The sequence below is a fragment of the Carya illinoinensis genome, chromosome 14 (assembly GCF_018687715.1).
Source record: "Carya illinoinensis cultivar Pawnee chromosome 14, C.illinoinensisPawnee_v1, whole genome shotgun sequence".
Lineage (NCBI taxonomy): Eukaryota > Viridiplantae > Streptophyta > Magnoliopsida > Fagales > Juglandaceae > Carya > Carya illinoinensis.
The window spans coordinates 184,697-205,487 of record NC_056765.1 but is presented as its reverse complement, the minus strand read 5'-3'; the positions used below and the strand labels follow the sequence as shown (position 1 = coordinate 205,487).

Here is a 20,791-nt window from a genome sequence, read left to right as displayed (position 1 = left end):
ATTTCTTTATTATTTCTTTATTACATTTTTCTCTCACCTACTTTTATAAACTTAACTACAAATAATTTTATCAATATAAAAATAGTTTAGGGACAAACAATAGATCTCCATATTTAGGGACTTACTGTAGCAACCACATCCCTAAACTCCAAAATGGGAAATGGGATAGAGGGTGATTTGGGATAAAATTCCTAAATATTTTCTCAAATTATAAGAAATTCGGTATTTGGGGCACCGGATGGGATGCTCTAAAGAGTTGAACATTTAAGTTTCTTAACTAAGGAAAAGTTCTAAAATCTGTGACACCCCCAGACCGAGTTCTCTGGCCTCAGAACAACACATGGGAAGTCCAAACTGCCAAATCTGCAGAACAACAACAGTGAAAAACCGAAATCTGATGCTGGGGAGCTTCTTTGATCCTAACCATACTTTCTCTTCAGCTCCTGATTCAAGTAGTGCAGATTACTTAATATATACTAGCATTTGCTATCATACACAATAATTCCACTCTAATCAAAGCTGTGGAAAAGCCATGTTTTGCAACATTTCAATATAACCCATCCATGGCTTCAATACTCTATCTTTACCACCTGAGGCGACCTTTTTACCATATGGGACTCCAATCAACATGTCAAATAATACAAAACCATATGAGAACATAAAAGACCTACGTTTTTGGACACAACATACTTAAATCTACATGGCCTGGACTGTCTCCTTGTTTCAAACTTATGTGTCCGAATATCCCAAACCTAAACAAATTTAACAGATTTTAAGCAAAGGTTATGGATGACTACAATTGCATGTTTTTAGTACAGAGTGTCTGAGCTCGGGCTTTTAAACAGTGCATCCTCCCGAAAACGAAACCGAACCATGTCTAGCTTCAACTCCCTGTTTCTCGTCTTGATTCTCACGGTGGCACTGCTGCCAATAGCTTTGGCAGAACCAGGAGAAACTATACAGGCTTTGCTCAAACGTTTGGACTCAAAGCGGCCATCCCCTTCGGTTCAAGAAGCTGCGGCTAAAGCTGTTCTCAAGAGATTGCTTCCTGGCTATGTGTCCAGCTTCGAGTTCAAGATCGTCTCCAAGGTATTGTCATTTTTCGACCTTATTATTGGTTCAAATGGCCTTCTTTATTTCCTCTTTCGTTTCTTTTGGATGCACCATACTGCTCTGTGGACAGGGAGTGGATATCAAGTTTTTCCTCGTCCAATAAGAAAATGGTCAAATAAATCGTTCATTTGTGTAATCGGCCAGTTGGGTAGGTTTTTATCTCCAATTCTTCTAGTTTAGATGCCAATTTCTTTTAGAAGCAGCAGTGACTGGGTCTCAATGAGACTGCTTTATGTTCTGATGACCCGTCCATAAGTTTTTACCCGGCAAATTATCGTTATAGCTTTATTCTACGCTTGTGTCCATTTGCATTGTATTTATGTTTCGGATCTCTTCTTAGAATGATTTTGCTGACAGTTTCGATTTCAAATATCAGGATGTTTGTGGTGGAAAAAGCTGCTTTTTGATAAGCAATTACAGCCCCTTAAGTAAGAATGGGACCGAGATAGTGTACGTTGCATCTGTTTAGTGCCAAAGAATGTGCTTGCACGGTTTTTTTCTTTTACAATTATAAATCTAAGTACAATTTCTTAACATTATCACCAGGATATATTGGTTTATAATATTTGTTTGTCTTCTATTAAGGATTTTATATGTCCATATGCGGTGATTTTCCTCGTGAACAATGTTCTGGCTAATTTCTATCTGCTTACATTTAAGAATTGAGCCAGTGAGTCATTGAATCGGTTCTAGCCAAGAAACCTCTGAACTTGGACTTGGTAACATTGTAACCCAATACAATTCCTTTCCTATACAGAGAAAAGTTTCTACAGTTGGATTTATGTTGTTTTCAGGCCATCCCCTAAAAAAGAAAGCGAAAGAGAAAAAGAACAAAGCTAAAAGAGAACAGAAAATTTTTATTTGTGTGCTTTTAAACTGTGTTTCTCTTTCAGGGTTAAAGGAACCACGGCAGTTGAAATTGCATCTGGCCTCTATTGGTACTTAAAGTATTGGTGCGGTGCTCATGTTTCGTGGGACAAGACTGGTGTCATTCAGATAGCTTCAATCCCCAAGCCAGGATCACTGCCTCTTTTAGAAGATGAGGGAGTGACGATTCAGCGACCCATTCCATGGAACTATTACCAAAATGTTGTTACATCTAGTTGTGAGTCATGAATCTTTGTTCAAGTATTCAATTCTACCAAATCTTCGTAACTAAATCTAGTTCTGCAGCTCTAAGTGATTGAAAGGATAAACAAAACCATAAAGTAGATGAGAATTAGTTACATATTCAAGAAAGTCAACATATTTGTATTTCGGAGAAATGAGAGAGAGACAGAAAGAGAGGAAAAAGGATCACTAGTGACTATTTTTGTCTTGGCCGATGTGAATATTTTTACCTTGGCTAATGTATGTTGTAGTAGAAACCCTAGGTAATTTACCCCTTTCTACGTTTTTTTTTTTTTTTTTTTTTTTCTTTTTTGCAGATTCCTACGTTTGGTGGGATTTGAAAAGGTGGGAGAAAGAGATAGATTGGATGGCTCTTCATGGTGTTAACCTGCCTTTAGCATTCACAGGACAAGAAGCCATTTGGCAGAAGGTTTTCATGGTAAACAATTGAATACATTATCTTATATCTCCATAATTTGTTGCATGCCAAATTATGTCTCTCCCCAAGTAGCAAATTATAGGGATAATTTATTAATATATATCTGGATTTTTAAGAGTATACAGTATTGAATTATGATGTAATGTAAAAAGTGGCCTGTTGATACCTACATTAACCAACACTAGTGATACATAGAGCTCAAACTTATGTCTTGTAAGCTACAATTGAATAATGAAGTGGAAAGGGGGTTCAACAACCAATGAAAACAGTACCATTATGAGATGTTATAAGAATTACCTCTTAAGACTTTATCTTTTGGAAAATTGTGTAGGTTGCATTTGTAGGAAGAGAGTTCCTTGCATGAATCCTTGGTGGCATTTTTTTCATGAAGGAAACGAAACAAAAACATTAAGAAACATGTTTAAAAGTATCTATGTGATGAAAGTATGAACCTGACATGCAAGCACAAAGAGTGCAGAACTTTTTTTCTGATAGAAAGCTACACTTCCGACCATGAAGTTATGGCTCATATTATCCTTTGCTTTTATGAGTATCACCACCCTATATTTTGTTTTTAATATTCTAAAACATGCCATGTGGATATGCCTTGAATATGTTGACAAACTGAGAACCATTCATGAATAGAATCCAGTATGCTTTCTTATTATATATGCTCCAGAGACTTGCAGATCTGGTATTGTCTTCTCTTTGAGCTTTCAAGATGTAGAGGCAGTGCCTACAGTCTATGCCTGTAAATGATGGATTATTAAGTAAAACCACAGTTCTTCACTTTTTTTTTTAATATCATAAGTTTCTGTATTTACAGGGATTTGATGGTTCCAAATATTTATTTAGACATTTATTGCTGATTTCAACCATTTGACTAGTAATTCTTTATTGTAGGATTTTAATATTAGCAAGGAAGATTTGAACAATTTCTTTGGTGGACCTGCTTTCCTTGCTTGGGCTCGCATGGGAAATTTACATGGGTAGGTTACGTGGTACATATTGTACATCTCACAATGTTTCCTTTTACACATTCGAACCATGGGGGAAGGGAGACGTTGGGCTAACAATCCAGCCTTAAATTTTCAGCATTTATATCAAGCATATTGATACCCTCTTCCAGATTCATGCTTATGGGAAAAGATTTGTTACATTTAAGAGTTGGGATTATTATGCATAAAAATATAAAATTGTGTATTTGTGTGATTTAATCCTCTCTTGAGGATCTCTGAAATATGTAGATGAAACGTGAGGAAAATTGTGGGAGAGTCTCAGAGTTGTAGCTGGGATTAGAATTGCATTGTTATCTTGTAAATACTGCTGGTATCATAACCTTATCTGCCTTCAAATCTTGAGTACAGTTCCTCTGACTAGTCTTCAACCCATTTCATGGTACTCTTCTACAGATGGCTCTGAAACTCCTACAAGAGGCATGCTTAGTTTAGCAGTCAAAGTTGTACCAGATCATACAATGGAGCCAAGAGAAATGAATTATTCAAATTTTATTCAAATAAATAAGTTAATTGGTAAAAATCTTAGGTGCTGTAATATATTTGAAAGTGAAAGAAATAATTTGTAGATCCATTTTAATTTCCATTCTGAATGAGAAATATATTGCTCTGTGATGAATGCACTGTTGGGTTGGTATTGTAAATTTCTATGTTTTCGTGTTTTTTCCCATTTGGGTGCCATTTATAAGCATCAGCATTTCTTTTATCATTGGATGTTTGGCAGTAGGACTGCCAACTGGCAAGTGAGAGTCAGTTGCTGCTTATCGTGTGACTTGTGCAGAAGTCAGTTCCATCACTATCGCACTCTACTTGACAGATATATGGGTGGGCTACTTGTGGAAGAAATGAGCAGTGTTTTATAGCCAATGATTCTTGAGTTTTATATGTTGCAGCATCAGATTTTGTACAACCAATTACTGATCGGGAAAAAAAAAAAAAAAAAAAGATTTGTACTAGCAATTAGCAGTGTTTGATTGCAATGATGTTTCTGAAGTCACAGTGCAAGCAAAGAAGCGCAATGTGGAAGAATAAAAAAAATGCCATATATGAAGTGTTGATAAACAAGGATGATTGTTATTATTAATTGTATTATTGTATGATAAACATTGTTATGACCAGGTGTATCGTAAGATTATGCATGTAGCAGGAGAATTTAATATGTTGTGTCTGCAATGTTCATAGTAAGATCTTTTGCTAAAGAACCTGCACTTTTTGCTGCTTAATTTCTTTATAATCTGCTAGATTACAGAACCTAACACTTCTTTAATCCCAGGTGGGGTGGGCCTTTATCTCAAAATTGGTTGGATCAGCAATTAACTCTACAGAAACAGATACTATCTCGGATGCTAGAACTAGGGATGACTCCAGGTATTGTTAAGATCAATAATCCTATCCTATTCAACTTATGCTTGACCAAGGAATCCATTGAGATATAGAAAGGTACAACAAGTTGGGTAAACTACATTTTGCACCTTAATTTACTTTCGTTTTTCCAAATTGCAACATAAACTACCAAAACTGGCAATTTGCACCCTCCATTACCAAGTTTTGGCAACATCTTGGTTAAGATCTAACCTTTATGATAAATGAAACAGTCGTATTATTGTATGATAAACAAATGGCACACACTAACAGTCAGATCTTGTTAGAGGCTATAAATTGCCAGTTTTGGTAGTTTAGTGTCCAAAATTGAAACAGGATGGTATTCAAGAGTGCAAAATATAATTTGGACATTAAATATAATGCATCCTTGTTTCAGTGCTGCCATCATTCTCAGGGAACATTCCAGCAACTTTGAAGAAGAGATTTCCTTCAGCAAACATAACTCGACTTGGGAACTGGTAGTTCATTTTTGTTGCTCTTTCATGTTAGAACTCACACTATCATGTCATATTACATGGGCTTCACACTCCATATCTTTGTATAAATTTGTAGGGTACTTTGAATTCTAATTATCTCATTTACTTTGTATTAATAACATGAATTGATGCCTTTTTGGTTGTCTTCCAGCTGATTTGGAATCTCTCTTTTTTATTGTGAAACAGTTTTACTATTCTGTATGTTGAGGTTTTCCATTTTGTGTCCTTAGGGCCTCTGTTGATGCAGATCCACGTTGGTGCTGCACTTACCTTCTTGATCCCTCCGATCCTTTATTTGTTGAAATTGGAGAGGCTTTCATTAGGCGACAAGTTGAAGGTGCATCTTCTGTCCATTGATTGTTTGCTTGGAGTAGCACTATTCTTCCCAACATAGTGTTGACAAAGTTTTCCATGCTTTTCTATATCATTTGGCTATTTAATTTTAGAAGTTGATTTTAGTCTTGTAGTGCTGCAGTGGAAAATTTTGAGTATGGGTAGGGGCGTGCCAAATGGCTAGGAGGATGTATATTAATGCCTTACATGGTGCCTATACACGGGATAACACAAATTTTGGCCACTGCAGATCTCTCAGATCCCTCCATAATCTATAACTGCATGTGTTTTGATTCTTTTTTATCACATGGCTATAGTATGCTATATGCAGGGGCTTGGTCTTCCCCTTCCCATTTCCCTTTCCTCGCGTGCGCATCTGTGTGTGTGGAAATATCTGTTCAATTCTCCCCCCTTCCCCCCCCCCCCCCCCCCCCCCCCTCTTTTCCCTCATGGCAGGTCCTTTTCTTCCTTAAATATTTTTCACCTTACATTATTTTGTTTTTGGCTTAAAAGATGCATGGACTAATGCTGCATTAAAAGTTTTATCAAAACTCCAATGGAGGAAAATTTTCTTCTCTAGGGGCTTCCTTTGTCTCGGAACTTACGTCAATTGTCAAGATTTAGGGGGATAATCTATTATGTGTCAAATTGAGCTTCCTCTCCTTTCTGATTAAATTGCATGTTCCTTTTTTGTATTCATTTATTACAGAATATGGAGATGTGACGGACATCTACAACTGGTAACTTCCTCTCTCACTAGCATTTTAGTAGAATATTGCTTAACATGTTCAGTAGTTGTACATGATTTCTGTAAGTTAACCGTATTTCATTAAGTTGATCCTCCTTTTCATTTTCTTATTTTATTCCTCTTTTAAGATGCATCTTTTTTCTGATTTTTACTACATTTGTTCCCAATAATAAGTTAGGTATCTTTAGCATTATCACTTGTTACTGAACTACATCAGAAGTGCAAACCTAGAACTAGTGAATATATTTTATGACCAAACTTACCATTGTTAAAGAAAAATTTTGTCATAAGCTTGTTCAAGCGTAAGCAATTTTCTGGTATTAGCAAGTTGTTCTGATTGTCACATTTCAAGCCAAAGCTCAGGCATTTTTGCTATAGTGCTTCTAAATGTGCATACCCGTCTTAGGTTTCCAATTGACAAGAGATGGAGCATACTTTGGTTCTATTAAAAAATACAACTTTTCAAATGCATATGCTTTTAGTGGGACTTGAACCATTTAAGTCCATTCTATATTTAGTTGACTCGACTCTATATTAACTCACGAAAAAGTTATTGACAGCTTTGGCTCCAGAGTTATATTGCATGGATCTATATCTGTTCAGCCGATAGCCTCCTATCTAGATCATTATCTTTGACTTGCTTCCGCTACAGTTATTCAACTGTCTTCCTACTAATGCTTCATCAACCAGTTTAATTATAGCTGTTTTTCCTCATTTATTTTCCTAAATACATGGGTAAAGATCATCCTGCTAGTATATTAATTAGTAGATTGCTCTTTGCCCTTCCTTTTTTGCTTTGTTAGCATACTTGACAACGCAGGTCACTGAAGTACATATTACAATGTTTAATGCAGTGACACATTCAACGAAAATATCCCACCTACAAATAACCCAGCATATATATCATTGCTTGGAGCTTCTGTCTACAAAGCAATGTCCAAAGGTGATAAAGATGCCGTGTGGTTAATGCAAGTAAGCTCCTCAAGCTACCAAAACTCGGACCCCAAACAAATGTCTTATTAGCAGTCTTTGTTGTAATAAGTTACATGATTGTGTTACTTTTCAAACAGTTGCTGTTATGTTCAGTTTTTTACTCAGTTAATATTCAATCTTGAAAGGACCTTCATATTTTCACTTATCTTGCAAGTATAAATGACCGTGATAATGATGAGGACATTCTTTGCCTATCATTCTCTCTGCACATAATTGCTTCATTAAATAATCTTCCTTGCTAAAGCGTTAGAGAGCAAAATTGGTTTGTGCTTTTTAATTTTCTATTATACACGAAGTTCTTGTCAAAAAAGAACTATACATGGAATACTTCAAGTTGACTGGACTATAAATGTGCAGGGTTGGCTCTTCTATGAAGACTCTGTGTTTTGGAAGCCACCTCAAATGAAGGTATATGCATGTATAAATGATAAATGATAATTAAAATGTAAAACAGTTTTTTTTTTCCAAGTTGTGATAAAGATGTTTCTGTTGCCACCCAAATGTTCATTGTTCTTTTCTTTTTCTTTTTCTTTTTTTTGTCAATTTTGATGATTCACTTTCAACTTTCCAATATCTGCAGGCACTTTTACATTCAGTTCCATTTGGGAAAATGATTGTACTTGATTTATTTGCTGATGTCAAACCAATATGGAAATATTCATCTCAGTTTTATGATACTCCTTATGTCTGGTTAGTAGTTCCTTATCCTGACTGTTGTTATTTGAGTTTCGGAGGAGATGTTTAAGCTTCAAGACATCTCTATGATAATGAGTGCATTACAGTCCGTTCTTTATTTCTCTGAAGTGAGATTTCAATTTTATAGAAATTTGTATACTGCTTGATCAACTTTAATGGGCATCAGGTGTATGCTGCATAACTTTGGTGGAAATCTTGAAATGTATGGCAACTTGGATGTGATCTCTTCAGGTCCAATTGATGCTCGCGTTACTAAAAATTCAACCATGGTATGTGTATTGTGTGTCAAAATTCAACCTTGGTATGCCTCAAATGTCACAAGTACATGTTCTACTTGTAAGCCTAAACTGCAGGACATTTTTCGTTACCCTAGATTTTCTAACATTATGATATATTTGGAAGAGTAATCCAATTGTGTTTATATTTACATGAGATTATCTGACTGGTAAGTTCTACTATCTTCTTGATTACATTCTGCACTTATATCTACATTCCAGGCCATTCAATGTGGTTTATGAGATCATCTGACTGATACAGGTTGGTGTTGGCATGTGCATGGAAGGAATAGAGCACAATCCCGTGGTTTATGAGTTGATGTCTGAAATGGCATTTCGTGGTGAAAAAGTTCAAGTTCTGGTAATTTTATCTTTTTAACCGCTATTTGATACTTGTTATTTTGGTCGAAACTATCCAGGAGTTGAAGCATATAGGGGACAGAAAGTCCTTAAACACACGCAAACATGTGCTGTTTTCAAAATCTTAAACAAAAAACTTACTTTTTGTAATACATGGACATTAAAATAATTTTGAAAAAGAACCAACCAGAAGAACCAAAAAATTGGGTTCAAGTACTCTAAAGTGTTGGTGCAAAACAAAAAATTACACTCGCACGTGGACATCAAAATGTTCATGCTATATTTGAGATGAGAACAAGGGTAATTTTCTGAAGATTACTAGTGATCACTTGTAATTTAATTATGAATGGTTTGGATTTTGATTTTGTCACTATTATAGGATTGGTTGAAGTCCTATTCCCGCAGACGCTATGGTAAAGCAGTTCATGAAGTTGAGGCAGCTTGGGAAATTCTTTATCGCACAGTTTATAATTGTACAGATGGAATAGAAGTATGTTTCTTACCGATACATATGTCACCACGATTTATTTTCTTCCAAAATAATTTGAAAAAGGATCCGACCAAAAAGGAAACATATTACAGTATCTTAGAGAATTGTTTTCTTAACACCAGGTCTGCATTTTGATAAGTTCGGCTTGACATAATTTACTTACGTTGCTTGTCTGATGTAACTAATGTTGTTTGTTATATTAACCCCTTTTAATCAAGTATCTCGTTTTCATGTCTCTAGAGCTTTTGGCTAGAAGTTTAGTCGGGCCATGGTGATGGTTGATTAACAAGCCTCTTTCTGGAAAAGGGGCCATCATTCTGTAATAATTTGCTGTAGCATATGGTTGATTAGCTTGATGAGCATCATCATTCCTCCTGCCGTTTTGCAATGATCCGACTTTTTCGATTACCGATTGTTTGTTTGTTTCACATCAAGAAAGCATTATTTCTAAAGAAATGATTCTAAAGTATTTTGGGAACTGTATATTCAGAAAGATTGACTTTGATTTTGGTCAAGTTTTTATCTCTGACTTATTAGTTATTATAGTTATCTTTGCAAGTGGTTTATTGTTGTCGTGCTTATGGTGTGCATTTGAGAAACTCAAGCAATAAGAGCATTGCAAATGTTGCCACGTGGACTGGCATTTGAAGTTATGAATTTTTTCTTCTGTAATTGAGATTTATTCCAACATTCAAATCAAATATGGGTGTTGATAAGTACTTATATATGACTTTTTAACTCATTGCAGGATCATAACACTGATTTCATAGTCAAATTTCCAGATTTGGATCCCTCAAATAGGAGTTCGGCTTTGCCTCAGGCACATTTATGGTATTCTACTCAGAAGGTGATCAATGCCTTACGCCTGTTCCTTAATGCTGGAAATCATCTTGCTGGAAGCGCTACATATAGGTAAAATGGAAGGGCTAATAACATACGTTACAATAGTTTCTTCTTTTCTCAGGCAAGATAACTATGGTCTAAAGCAAATTCTTCTGAATCCATCCTTCTGTCGCCATTCTCTAGATGGGACAGCTTTTTTTTCTGTTCTTCTTTATATGCACCTAGATAGTATCTATAACACAACATAATTTCTCAGAAAGTGGATGTATATTTTAGTCTTCTGAAAATACCTATTGTATGCAAAATCATGCATAGTTTAACTCTTAAATCTTGATGCTAGTTTGTATCTATAATAAAGGAGCAGTGGTAGATTATTCAAGTTGATTCTAATGACTGACAGGAAACTCTTAACCTGGAAAGAAGTATGGACCATAAGAAAAAATAGAAGATGAATTATAGAGTATTTTCTAATTTTCCATATCATTTTGACAGGTATGACTTGGTGGATTTAACACGGCAAGTACTGTCAAAGCTAGCAAACCAAGTATATTCTGACGCTATAACTGCTTTTCAACAGAAAGATGCTAAAGCTTTAAATCTTCATATCCAAAAATTTATTCAGCTCATAAAGGATGTTGATGTACTTCTTGCTTCTGATGATAAATTTTTACTTGGAACCTGGCTCCAAAGTGCAAATATGCTTGCGAAGAATCATCATGAGTTGAGGCAGGTGAGGAAAGATACTCTTCGTCATTGACATATTACATAGTTTGAGTATCTGACTGAGTCTCTGACTATAAGAAGCCTTATTCCAATTATTGTGATTGCACGAGTCACCGCCAATTGAGTTTTACATGTCCAGAAAACCCCTTCAATTGCCATTGAATAATGGCGGTCAAGCTCAATTGTGTTTGCAGTACATTGAATTTTGGCCAATTTCAGTCACCTGACAGTCTCTCTTGAAGTGGATTTGTTTGGCTAATAGCGAAGTGGACGAGTCTCTCATGAATCTCATTTCTAGAAATATATGCATATTCAGCACACTGGGAAAGATGATATTCGATTGATGGACTACTTTTGTGTTTTTCAGTATGAGTGGAATGCAAGAACTCAAGTAACAATGTGGTTTGATGACACAAGAACCAAGCAAAGCAAGCTTTTCGATTATGGTAATCTTTATACTGCATGATTTAGTACCAGTACTTGATGTTAATCTTTATACTTGATGCTTCATCATTTTTGTAACATAACATTATGCTTGGCCATAATCAGCAAACAAGTTCTGGAGTGGGCTACTCGAAGGCTACTATCTACCACGAGCTTCAACCTATTTTCAGTACTTAATGAAAAGCTTGCAAGAAAATGAAAGCTTCAAGTTGGAGGAATGGAGAAAAGAATGGATTTCGTTTTCGAACAAATGGCAAGCAGGTATGGAACCTTACCCGGTGAAGGCCAAAGGAGATGCAATTGCTATTTCTAAAGCCTTGTATGAGGAATATTTTGGTCATAAGAACAGGAACATCTAATAAATATCATCTTCAAACAAGCGGCAAGCAATCTGGTAATGCACTTTGCCCAGTGATGGTCAAAGGAAATGCATGCAGTACCATTTTCGTAAAGCCATCAATAGAAATTGTGTGTCAAATATTTGGGGGATTCTTAACATGGTTGAACTTAAGCAAGGGTGACGTAAAATAACCGAACATGAGACATGTTCTAGATGAACTCCTCCTGGTTTCTCAGTCTCTTATTTCTGTGCTTCTTGATGTATCAAAAACAAAACTCTATGCTGGTCGATGGGCCCAAGATTCTATATATAATGCATGCATTTATGGGACAAGTTAGAAATATTTGCGTAATCATTATTCAAATACATGAAGAAATAGAAAAGAGTTATTTCTCGTGTGAACAAGTACACGTACGATGTTAATTGAAGTATGCCCCTTCCCATCCTCAATGTCAGCTCTTAGTATATATTGCTCAAACCAATTCCCTTCAAAAACTCCGAAACTCTGGCACCTTTCATTAGGGTTGCAAGTTGAAACTACACGAGGAGAACGGTACTTGCACCCCCTTTGCACGTCCTCCCCCATCTTTGTGCCTTTGTATCTTGACTCGCTTCACTCTTCCCGCTGGATCCAATCAAGAGCTTGATCTGAATTTAGATCCAAATCTCTCCGGCCATCAGTCGTGTTCGAAATATTTTCATCATCATCAACAACAACAAAGTGGGGTTTCTCTATGGTTCCATATAGTCATAATATAGCTTCAGGAAGACCAAGCTTGCCACTAAGATAAAGTTGCGTGGGTATGTCACATTTGTGGAGACTTGAGACTGCTTCTGTCTGCGTACTCAAGGTTAATGACCCAGTTAAGGCTAGCAAGGGCTCTAGCAAATGATTTTGAATCTCGCCTTTTCTTCCTTTCCTTATTTCTTCTAGTAAAGAAGTACCAGTGTCGATACCTGTTATTTTAATAGCATGGTTCCATTTAGATGTTAGGAGTTCATTCTTATAATTGCAATCCTATAACTTTAACACTACTAGATTATTCTTCTAACCTGCTAGGTATCCACCATGCACATAACCATTAAATCTTTCACTTGTGTGTTCACCGGTAAAGAAGATGCGTCCCACTGGGGCCTTACATGAACATAAAAAAAGTAATGTTTCAATCATAATGGAAAGTTTCAACTTAATTTCAATTCATAAACACAAAATACAAACCACCCCCCCCCCCCCCCCCCCCCCCCCAAAAAAAAATTATCCCTTAGAACTATGTATTAAATACAAGCTCAGAAAAAATATGTATTACATACCAAATCTAGCTAATAGCTTATACGTTCATCTCGTATCTTACAGAGTACCCAACATAGCAAGAAAAAATTTATCACGATAATATAAACATGGGAATGTAAGAAAGCACACCTTAATGTTTTGAACAAGTTGAGGATTGGGAATTATGGGATAGTTGCTGTAGCTGCCACGCTGGAACCTATTATTCCACCAGCGAGGCACTAGTATATCAGTGGCATTAGGTATGTTGGGTCCAAACATGACCCTAAGCACCCCCATAGCTTCTTTCAATGTTTCTTCATCTGGTTGAGCCTCCACACGTTTTGATTCCCCATTTGTCAATGTTACGACCAGGATATTTGAACCAGGGAATGCATTCTCCATGTGCTGATGATGAAACAACAGATCAGCAAGAGTGTTGGATAATACACTGATAAATGATGATCTCATCCAATACCAATATTAACAGATATCTTGATAAACAAATTAAAAAAGTTTACTTGTTATATTAGATATAGAATATGAATCTAATATGGCACATCTAAAAAAAAATGAGAAGATGGAGATGTGAGAGCATGCAGTGCCTCAACAGAAGGCCACTTGTGGTACTTTCTGAATAATTCAATCTTCTCCTGATCGGTAGAGGATTTAATTTTAAAATGCATGGGTTTAGGAATTTTGATAATAAATAAAAACACTGTTTCTTCAATAAAAGGAGACAAAAGACAGAAAAATTAAAATTGAGATTAGTTCACGCCTGTTCCATATTGACTATGAGAGTGACAGAAACATCATATACATCACAATATGAAGAACCATTCAAAACACACGTCATACTGATAAGGTCAACATTCTAAACAGTAAATGAGTATCCAAATCATCTTGAAACAAGATGCAAATTAACAGGCTAACTCAACCGATACTGCAATATCAAACAACAGAACGAGTTGTTTTCACCAAATATTGTGTCAGATTTTGCATTTTCAAATAACTATCTACTGATCAAGACAAGCCGCCATGATGACCATCTGAATCAAATGACTGTAATCATCGTTAATGCATTAATTAAGCGGCAGTAGGTTAATAATTTGGTACTGATGCATTTTAATATTACAAATCACAAGAAAACATTGGGCGCTAATAGATGGAAATTCAAGATCACAATGTGCATGTGCCCCACATGTACAGGACATATATACCCATAAAAAATTTAAAAAAAAAAATGTTCTGGACATAAACATCTACATCGTATCAACAAAATTGAGAAGCTAAACCGATTCCCTAATTGTGAGATGTCAATCTAATTAATAATTTTTGGGAAATAGTTTAGGGAGCGTATCAAAAATAGGATGCAGTTGTCTTCACATTTGACCGAAAGCTGCATGCAGACTATGCAGTTATAATCCCTCCTAAAAAATGTTGTATGTCCGGCAACAATTAAGGGTACTAAATGAAGATACTATGTTAAGGTCTTATTTTAAGTTTCTTCCCTTAACTTTTTGTTCAATTTCCCTTGTTCCACGGCAGCCCCCTCACTTGGCAAAAAACCAAGTTACTAGCACTTATTAGACAAAACACTCATTGACTGCGAAGTAAATTGGTGGGTTTCAGAGACTCATATAGACCGAGCTAGTTCCACATGGCAAGATAAAAACTATATAACAACTCAAAATCCCTTGAACCGGGGGAGTAGAAGCCAGCACTGAACAAGGGACATCGGAATGTTAGCTGGCAACAACTATAAAAACAACAAAGATACAAACCTGCCAGAACGTGTAGTAGCCCCTTCTCTCGTGGGCATAGATGAAGAACTCTTTTTCAGGTCCACATGGCCAGAACTTGTGCGGAAATTTTAGGAAGATCTTTGTGTACACCATCACGTCACATGTCTCTATGGCCTCCATTTTCCACCTCTATTTCATTATTTTACACAACATGTTAGTACTTAATCCAGCTGTTATAATATGGAATTGGAGCTTCACTGCAACAAAAAATAGGCCAAGGGACCACAAATATCCATGCCCTACTACCGACAAGCCATAACCACATTGAGTCCCAAATTTGAATTGAAAAATAAAAACGAAAAATCACACTTGAACTCCTCAATTTGAAACATAAGTTACGATTTATCTTGTAGTAAAGATTTGACCATTAAGATGCACGAAAAATAAGTAATGTGACAATAATAGTTGTGTGGAAGGAGCAAATTGCAAAGGAAATTATAACTTGAGACTAAAGTGACAACTTTGGTAGTTTAATAATAATATTGCAAAAGAAGTGATGGTCATAGGATTGAAGTGTAATTTTTCTTTTCAAAAACTGTTCTCTATAAAGTTTGACCATGCACAAATCAATGCTCTAGGGAGGAACTTGTAACATATTGGCATTTAGTTGTAGACTTGTTATATTCTTTTTTTTTTTTTTTTTTTTTTCCTAAGCGTACACTTGTTATATTCATTCTCTACATCGATATACCATAATTAAACCAGTTGTGAAACTATAAAAATTGCCAAGGCCCACGGTACAGCGTACCAGTAGTCAACCAACAAATAGTCTTATCACATAGTGAATCCTAGACGCAAGCCGCGGCCGGGTTACAGAATACAGATGCCGTGGACCATGCTACCCCATATTTTAGATACAAGGACACCTCGAAAATCCCTCTTGCTCATCAGCCAGTGAACTTTATTTAATGCTATCCATAAATTCTGACCTCCTCAAGTTAATGGTATTGATTATGTGGGTCAGAACCTACACATCAATTAAACACAGAGGAGGAAGCTGCGTGCCCGACTAGGGTCTTATCTCTATAGATTCCCCTATGATGGGCGAAAATATTATATGCACATTCCAGGGGTCACTAGTCCTTAATTTTTCCCTTTTTTTTTTTATAATAATCACTCTTGGGGCTACCTAGGGAAAAATAATTGGTCTCGAGCGTAACAGCTGTGATTAATAGGCACATAACACACTAGATTAATAATGTGCTATGTACAAGGAGTCAAGGACTAGAGTCCGGCCATTATGATTGACAATTATGACAAGCTATATAGCATTTACAATACATTATCTATTGTCCGTGACTTTCAGTTAGTGCGATTTCAGAAGGGCCAGCATAGTCATGAGATGTCGAAGAATTCATAAGCAATTAGTGAGTTAGAACTTGATTCGAAAAGGTTTGACATGAAAAAATTGGAAGAGGAAACGTACGGGCAAGGGGGGTCTGAAGGAAATGAGGTCGCTTTGGAGAACACCAATGCTGACAGACAAAACGACGTAATTGGCTTCGTAGATGCAACCATCCTCCGTTATTACCTTCACGCCGTTTCTCGAGTGCTGTAATTCCCGAACAACCTGCCTCAAATCCGTGCATAATAACACAGCCATTAATGTGTGAGCTTAATTTTAAGTAATAAAAAAATCGAAAACAAGGTCCAAGGCACAATCCCTTGAGTCTTGTCTCGTGAGATGCCGAGAAGTCAAACCAAGAAAATCTGTGCATAAAAGAATTTAAAAATGAATAATGACAAATATTTTTTAAATAGACCCTGTGTAGAGTTCAGATACAGAGACTTATTTACCTTTTTTATAAAATAAAATAAAAGTAAAAAAAAAACCACTGTGAATCATGCATCAGCGCGGAGACAGGTCCACTGGCTTCTGATTGTTTGAGCGTTAGACGTAGCAAAGACAACAGTCAATTAAATGGAGAAAATGACCAGACCCCCTACTTTCATGTTCTTTATTCACTTGATATGACGTCTCACCCCATAGGGTATTGTTCTTTTAATGCACACTGTTCAGGGTGATGGAAGTTTTTAAAATTCTGGGGCCTACTAATTTATGAGTGGTAAAAGGGTTTTAATGGTTGCAAGCACCATACCATTTCGTCCCTATATGATTGAAATCAAAGATACCGTTGATGGGTCAAATTATGGCCGTAAGTTGGGTCCTCAACTCATAAAGGTTTTTGTTTTTAGCCTTGTTCTAAACAATGGAAATGAGGAGAAATGGTCGAAGAAACGATCTAAAGTGGACCTGGTAAAAGTATCCTGTCTTTAAACAACCTAAAAATCCAAGGATATTTCGAATTGGTATTCATATCAAACGGGCAAAAAAAAACATCTTTATTCATTTCAGTGTTCTGTTCACCTCCACTTTCAACGCACACAGACAAACAAGTAGTTTTCTAGGACCCCAATTTTCAAATCAAATGTTTCTAAAAACAGTGACGAAAAAACATAAAGTCATAATCTGTACGTTTTCAATGCTTCCTTTGTGACTATTCCGAACTTTTTACTGCCTCGAAAATATGTTTCTCTTTTGTTAAATTTCTATGGGGGCAAAACGAAAATATATATTCTTCTGTTTTTTCTCTGGCAATGATACTGATTACATATTTTATCATCTTGTTTATGATTTATCAAGTATTTGATCATGACATCTAAACAAATTGCGAACGTATGTGGCCATTATTATAAAGCGTCAAAGACCAACAGACATGAGAGAAAAAATTCCCATTAACCTCCTCGATTGGTACTTCATTGTGAGTGAAAGTAAATGACAAGGAGATTATATATGCAGCCTATGTTAACGAAATTTAAAAAAAAAAAAAGAAAAAGAGTTGACTCCCAACCCCCCCCCCCCAAAAAACAAAAAAAAAAAGCTTTTATTAATAGTAATTTAAAAAAAAACGTCATCATCTTCAAATTCCAGAAGTGGGTCAATCAATCCGAACAATGAAATTAGACTTTTCCCCTACGTTACAAAACAAACAAATGAAAATAATTAACGTAAAGAAATACAATGAAAATGATAAGTTTTTATTTTTTATGATTTTGTTATCTCTAATCTCTAGTATGATATGTTCATTTAAATGATTAATTTATGAAATTAGTTAAATAATACAAGGAAAGAACGAGATTATTTTACCTTGTTTAGTTTGAGACGACTGTCCAAGATTTTACCCTCAGAGGTACAAAGAAAATCCTCAGCCATCTTGTATAGCAAATACTCGTACCCTCTTTCATCAGCGACAAGATATTCGCGTTCCCCGAAATCTACGAAAGTTGATATTGGCTCAACCTCTGTATAAAAAACACACAATCTCAAATGCATACTCTTTTACAAGTCAATTTCAATCTTTTATACACTCCGAAAAGAAATGGCAAAGAATCAGAAATTAGAGAGAGAGAGAGAGAGAGAGAGAGCTTTGTCCGCACGACTAGAATGTTATATACATATAAAATCAATATTGGATAAAAGAAATTAAGATAGTTAGATTATATTATCCAAACACTTCATGTTGAGATGTTGAGGGACACGCACCCTTTATTCAGTTTCAGAAAAGAAATGTTTGAAAAAAATAACGAAACCACGAAACAAATTAGATACATTCAATAAAAAAGAATAATGTCAATCTGTTATAAAACTATTTGACTTGAATTTCACAAGGCATAGGATTAAATAATATATATATATATATATTGCTTTTCTTTTTACCACTTTCTCAGCCACCAAACAACTGCAGAGTGGGTCGTAACACGAACTCCAGGTTTTAATAAAACTATATATAGAGTCCTTTTTCTTTAATTAAAAAAAAAAAAAGAAGAAGAAGAAGAAGAAGAAAACCGCAACACGGGCGATATATAAAACTCACCTGCCATCTCAAAATCATGCAAGATGAAGTCAATGGCGAGCTCTATCGGCGTTTTCGGAGCACTAAAGCGCAGCCAAAAAATTAAAAAGAAAGAAAAAGTGAATTAGTATACATATAATACGTACATTGATAGAAATAAGTAGAATATCTTTCCGGATAAGTACAAGAAAACACATTCAGATTCACTTTACATAATAGGCAGTAAGCTGATTCCGGTAGCAGAAACAGCCAAACAGGGACTTACGAAGGTGGTTCTGTTACTCTGGTGACGTCGGAACCGCAACCCCGGATCGATTCCCTGATCGTCTCCTCTCTCCTTAGCTGTTGAATCGCCGAGTCCACGGCCTTCTTGTACGAGTCGGCCGCGATTCCGCTCGGGAAAATCTTCCCGCTGTAACAACAGCAAAAACAATGAAAACTCGTTCAAAATTAAACATGTTCGTCCGATTATTTTCCATCTAAGACGTAATACGCATGGATTCTATAATAGGTGAAACTTCAAATATAGTCCAAATGCCGAGAGCACCAATGTCAGCGCGTCTAGCAAATAGCAAAAACCAAAAACGGTTAGAGAGAGAGAGAGAGAGGTATTATATTTGGATACGGATACGGGTACCTGCGGTCGTAGATGTTGTAGCGGGCATTGCTGTAGTCGGAGAAGTGGGTGCGTAGGTCGGATTGGTTAGCGAGCTCCCAGACGGGGTTTGACTCTTTGCCACCGACTCCGGCGATCCAGCCCGCACCAAGCTCCACCGACACGCCCCCAAAATCCTCCTTTCTGATCCTCCCGCCGATTCGGTCCGAAGCTTCAAGAATCACGAGGTCCTCCACTCCGTTCTCCGCTAAAATCTTCGCCGCCGATATTCCTTCACAAAATTCAAAAGAAAATGAGAAAAGAAGTAGAGGAAATATTTGGGATGAAAGGCGTAGATTGTGTTTGGGTTGGAACGCTTACCGGAGACTCCGGCACCGACTATGATGACGGAAGAGCGAGAAGGGGAATCCATGAACGGAACGGAATGAAAGAGTGTTTTTCGTGTATGAGAGAGAGAGGGGGGGGGGGGGGGGTTGGGATTTTGATGGCTATAGGAGCAGAAGCAGCGGGAGTCCGTTTATATAGTTGTCGATGCTACTGACGTGGCTTGGCGCGTAGCTTGGATGAGATGGACAACAAGTGTGTTCTCTCGCCTTTGGACGAGGGTTTATGCGGAATTTGACCATTTTGTGCCACTGAGATTACGTTTTAACCCTTGAATTACTCCTCATAATAATAATAACAATAAACATTAACATAAACACGTATAGAAAGGATATGAGTAAATCTTTAGGCCACTCAGTCCATTAACAGCCTTTCAATAGTTTCTATATCTGTGACCACAGATCAGATGAACCCCCCGTCTCCAGAGCCCTTCCCCTCTCTCCTCTGCCTCTGGTATGCCCAGCCCTCTTACGAATTCCTATGAGATTCTTCATCTTGATTTTTAATCCTGCAGTCATAATCGTCCACTTGCAAGACTCTGAAGGATCTTTGTTACACCTGAACTTGGGGAGCTGGCTTACATAAAATCTATGTAAGAGTAAGTCCATCCTATGGCAAATATTTGTTATGTGTATTGTCATGATTGGATTGTATTGGTTTTGGTGTAATGCTTATGTGATGGATCTCCTAACATTTAAAGTGAAGAATTTGCCTCTCCCGAAAATTACCAGGAATCAAAAAGGCATATTTTCCTCGTATCAGTATCCCCAAGTGCCCATTTCCATTCTGAGATCAATTATCTATGTGCCATGGCCTGACCAATGCAACAACAAAAAGCTGGATGAATTCGATCAGTGGGGCCAATTCCATTACCAGAATGGCACAACCTCTGTCACTGCAAACATCTAAAGAATAGGGACCAAAGATGCATTGTATTTCTCTCGCATTGGTGGCCAATGAAATAGGTGGCGACGAAACAAGTGCTAACTGAGTTGGTGGTGACGGAACTACTCGGTGATGCAAAATGCGGCAGTGGGCAACCGATTTTGCGGTGGCGGCATGAAGTTTGTGGCGGTCCCTAAC

At 36.7% G+C, this 20,791-nt stretch overlaps 2 protein-coding genes across 4 annotated transcripts; one reads left to right on the top strand and one right to left on the bottom strand.

The window, feature by feature from the left end:
- Positions 1-547: 547 nt before the first annotated feature.
- On the top strand, positions 548-12,125 carry LOC122294015 (alpha-N-acetylglucosaminidase-like). 3 transcript variants are annotated; one of them, XM_043102482.1, is made up of 19 exons: positions 548-1,089; positions 1,490-1,563; positions 2,007-2,218; positions 2,541-2,662; positions 3,566-3,651; positions 4,952-5,046; positions 5,456-5,519; positions 5,768-5,874; positions 6,580-6,610; positions 7,473-7,590; positions 7,969-8,019; positions 8,192-8,301; positions 8,474-8,576; positions 8,845-8,943; positions 9,322-9,432; positions 10,181-10,344; positions 10,768-11,005; positions 11,366-11,444; positions 11,548-12,125. In XM_043102482.1, exons 1-19 carry the CDS (start codon positions 874-876, stop codon positions 11,799-11,801), a joined length of 2,334 nt encoding a protein of 777 aa, XP_042958416.1. In that variant the 5' UTR covers positions 548-873; the 3' UTR covers positions 11,802-12,125. The 3 variants fall into 3 exon arrangements, with proteins under 3 accessions (XP_042958416.1, XP_042958415.1, XP_042958417.1); XM_043102481.1 differs by having other exon boundaries at positions 551-1,089; positions 5,438-5,519; XM_043102483.1 differs by lacking the exon at positions 1,490-1,563 and having other exon boundaries at positions 910-1,089; positions 5,438-5,519.
- Positions 12,063-19,804, bottom strand: LOC122294016 (polyamine oxidase 1-like). Its single transcript, XM_043102484.1, has 10 exons — positions 19,685-19,804; positions 19,346-19,595; positions 18,974-19,120; positions 18,730-18,791; positions 18,003-18,157; positions 16,281-16,424; positions 14,834-14,983; positions 13,203-13,457; positions 12,836-12,917; positions 12,063-12,739 (listed from the first exon to the last, which is right to left on the bottom strand). The coding sequence occupies exons 1-10, from the start codon at positions 19,734-19,736 to the stop codon at positions 12,531-12,533; spliced, it is 1,506 nt and encodes a 501-aa protein (XP_042958418.1). The 5' UTR covers positions 19,737-19,804; the 3' UTR covers positions 12,063-12,530.
- Positions 19,805-20,791: the final 987 nt, after the last annotated feature.

Coding starts and splice junctions, on each gene's coding strand:
- LOC122294016 (XM_043102484.1), bottom strand. CDS start 19,736: ATGGATTCCCCTTCTCGCTCTTCCGTCATCATAGTCGGTGCCGGAGTC. Junction 19,596..19,684: donor AGTCGGTGCCGGAGTCTCCG/GTAAGCGTTCCA, acceptor AATTTTGTGAAG/GAATATCGGCGGCGAAGATT. Junction 12,740..12,835: donor GCATGGTGGATACCTAGCAG/GTTAGAAGAATA, acceptor TTAAAATAACAG/GTATCGACACTGGTACTTCT.
- LOC122294015 (XM_043102481.1), top strand. CDS start 874: ATGTCTAGCTTCAACTCCCTGTTTCTCGTCTTGATTCTCACGGTGGCA. Junction 8,944..9,321: donor GTGAAAAAGTTCAAGTTCTG/GTAATTTTATCT, acceptor TCACTATTATAG/GATTGGTTGAAGTCCTATTC. Junction 9,433..10,180: donor ATTGTACAGATGGAATAGAA/GTATGTTTCTTA, acceptor AACTCATTGCAG/GATCATAACACTGATTTCAT.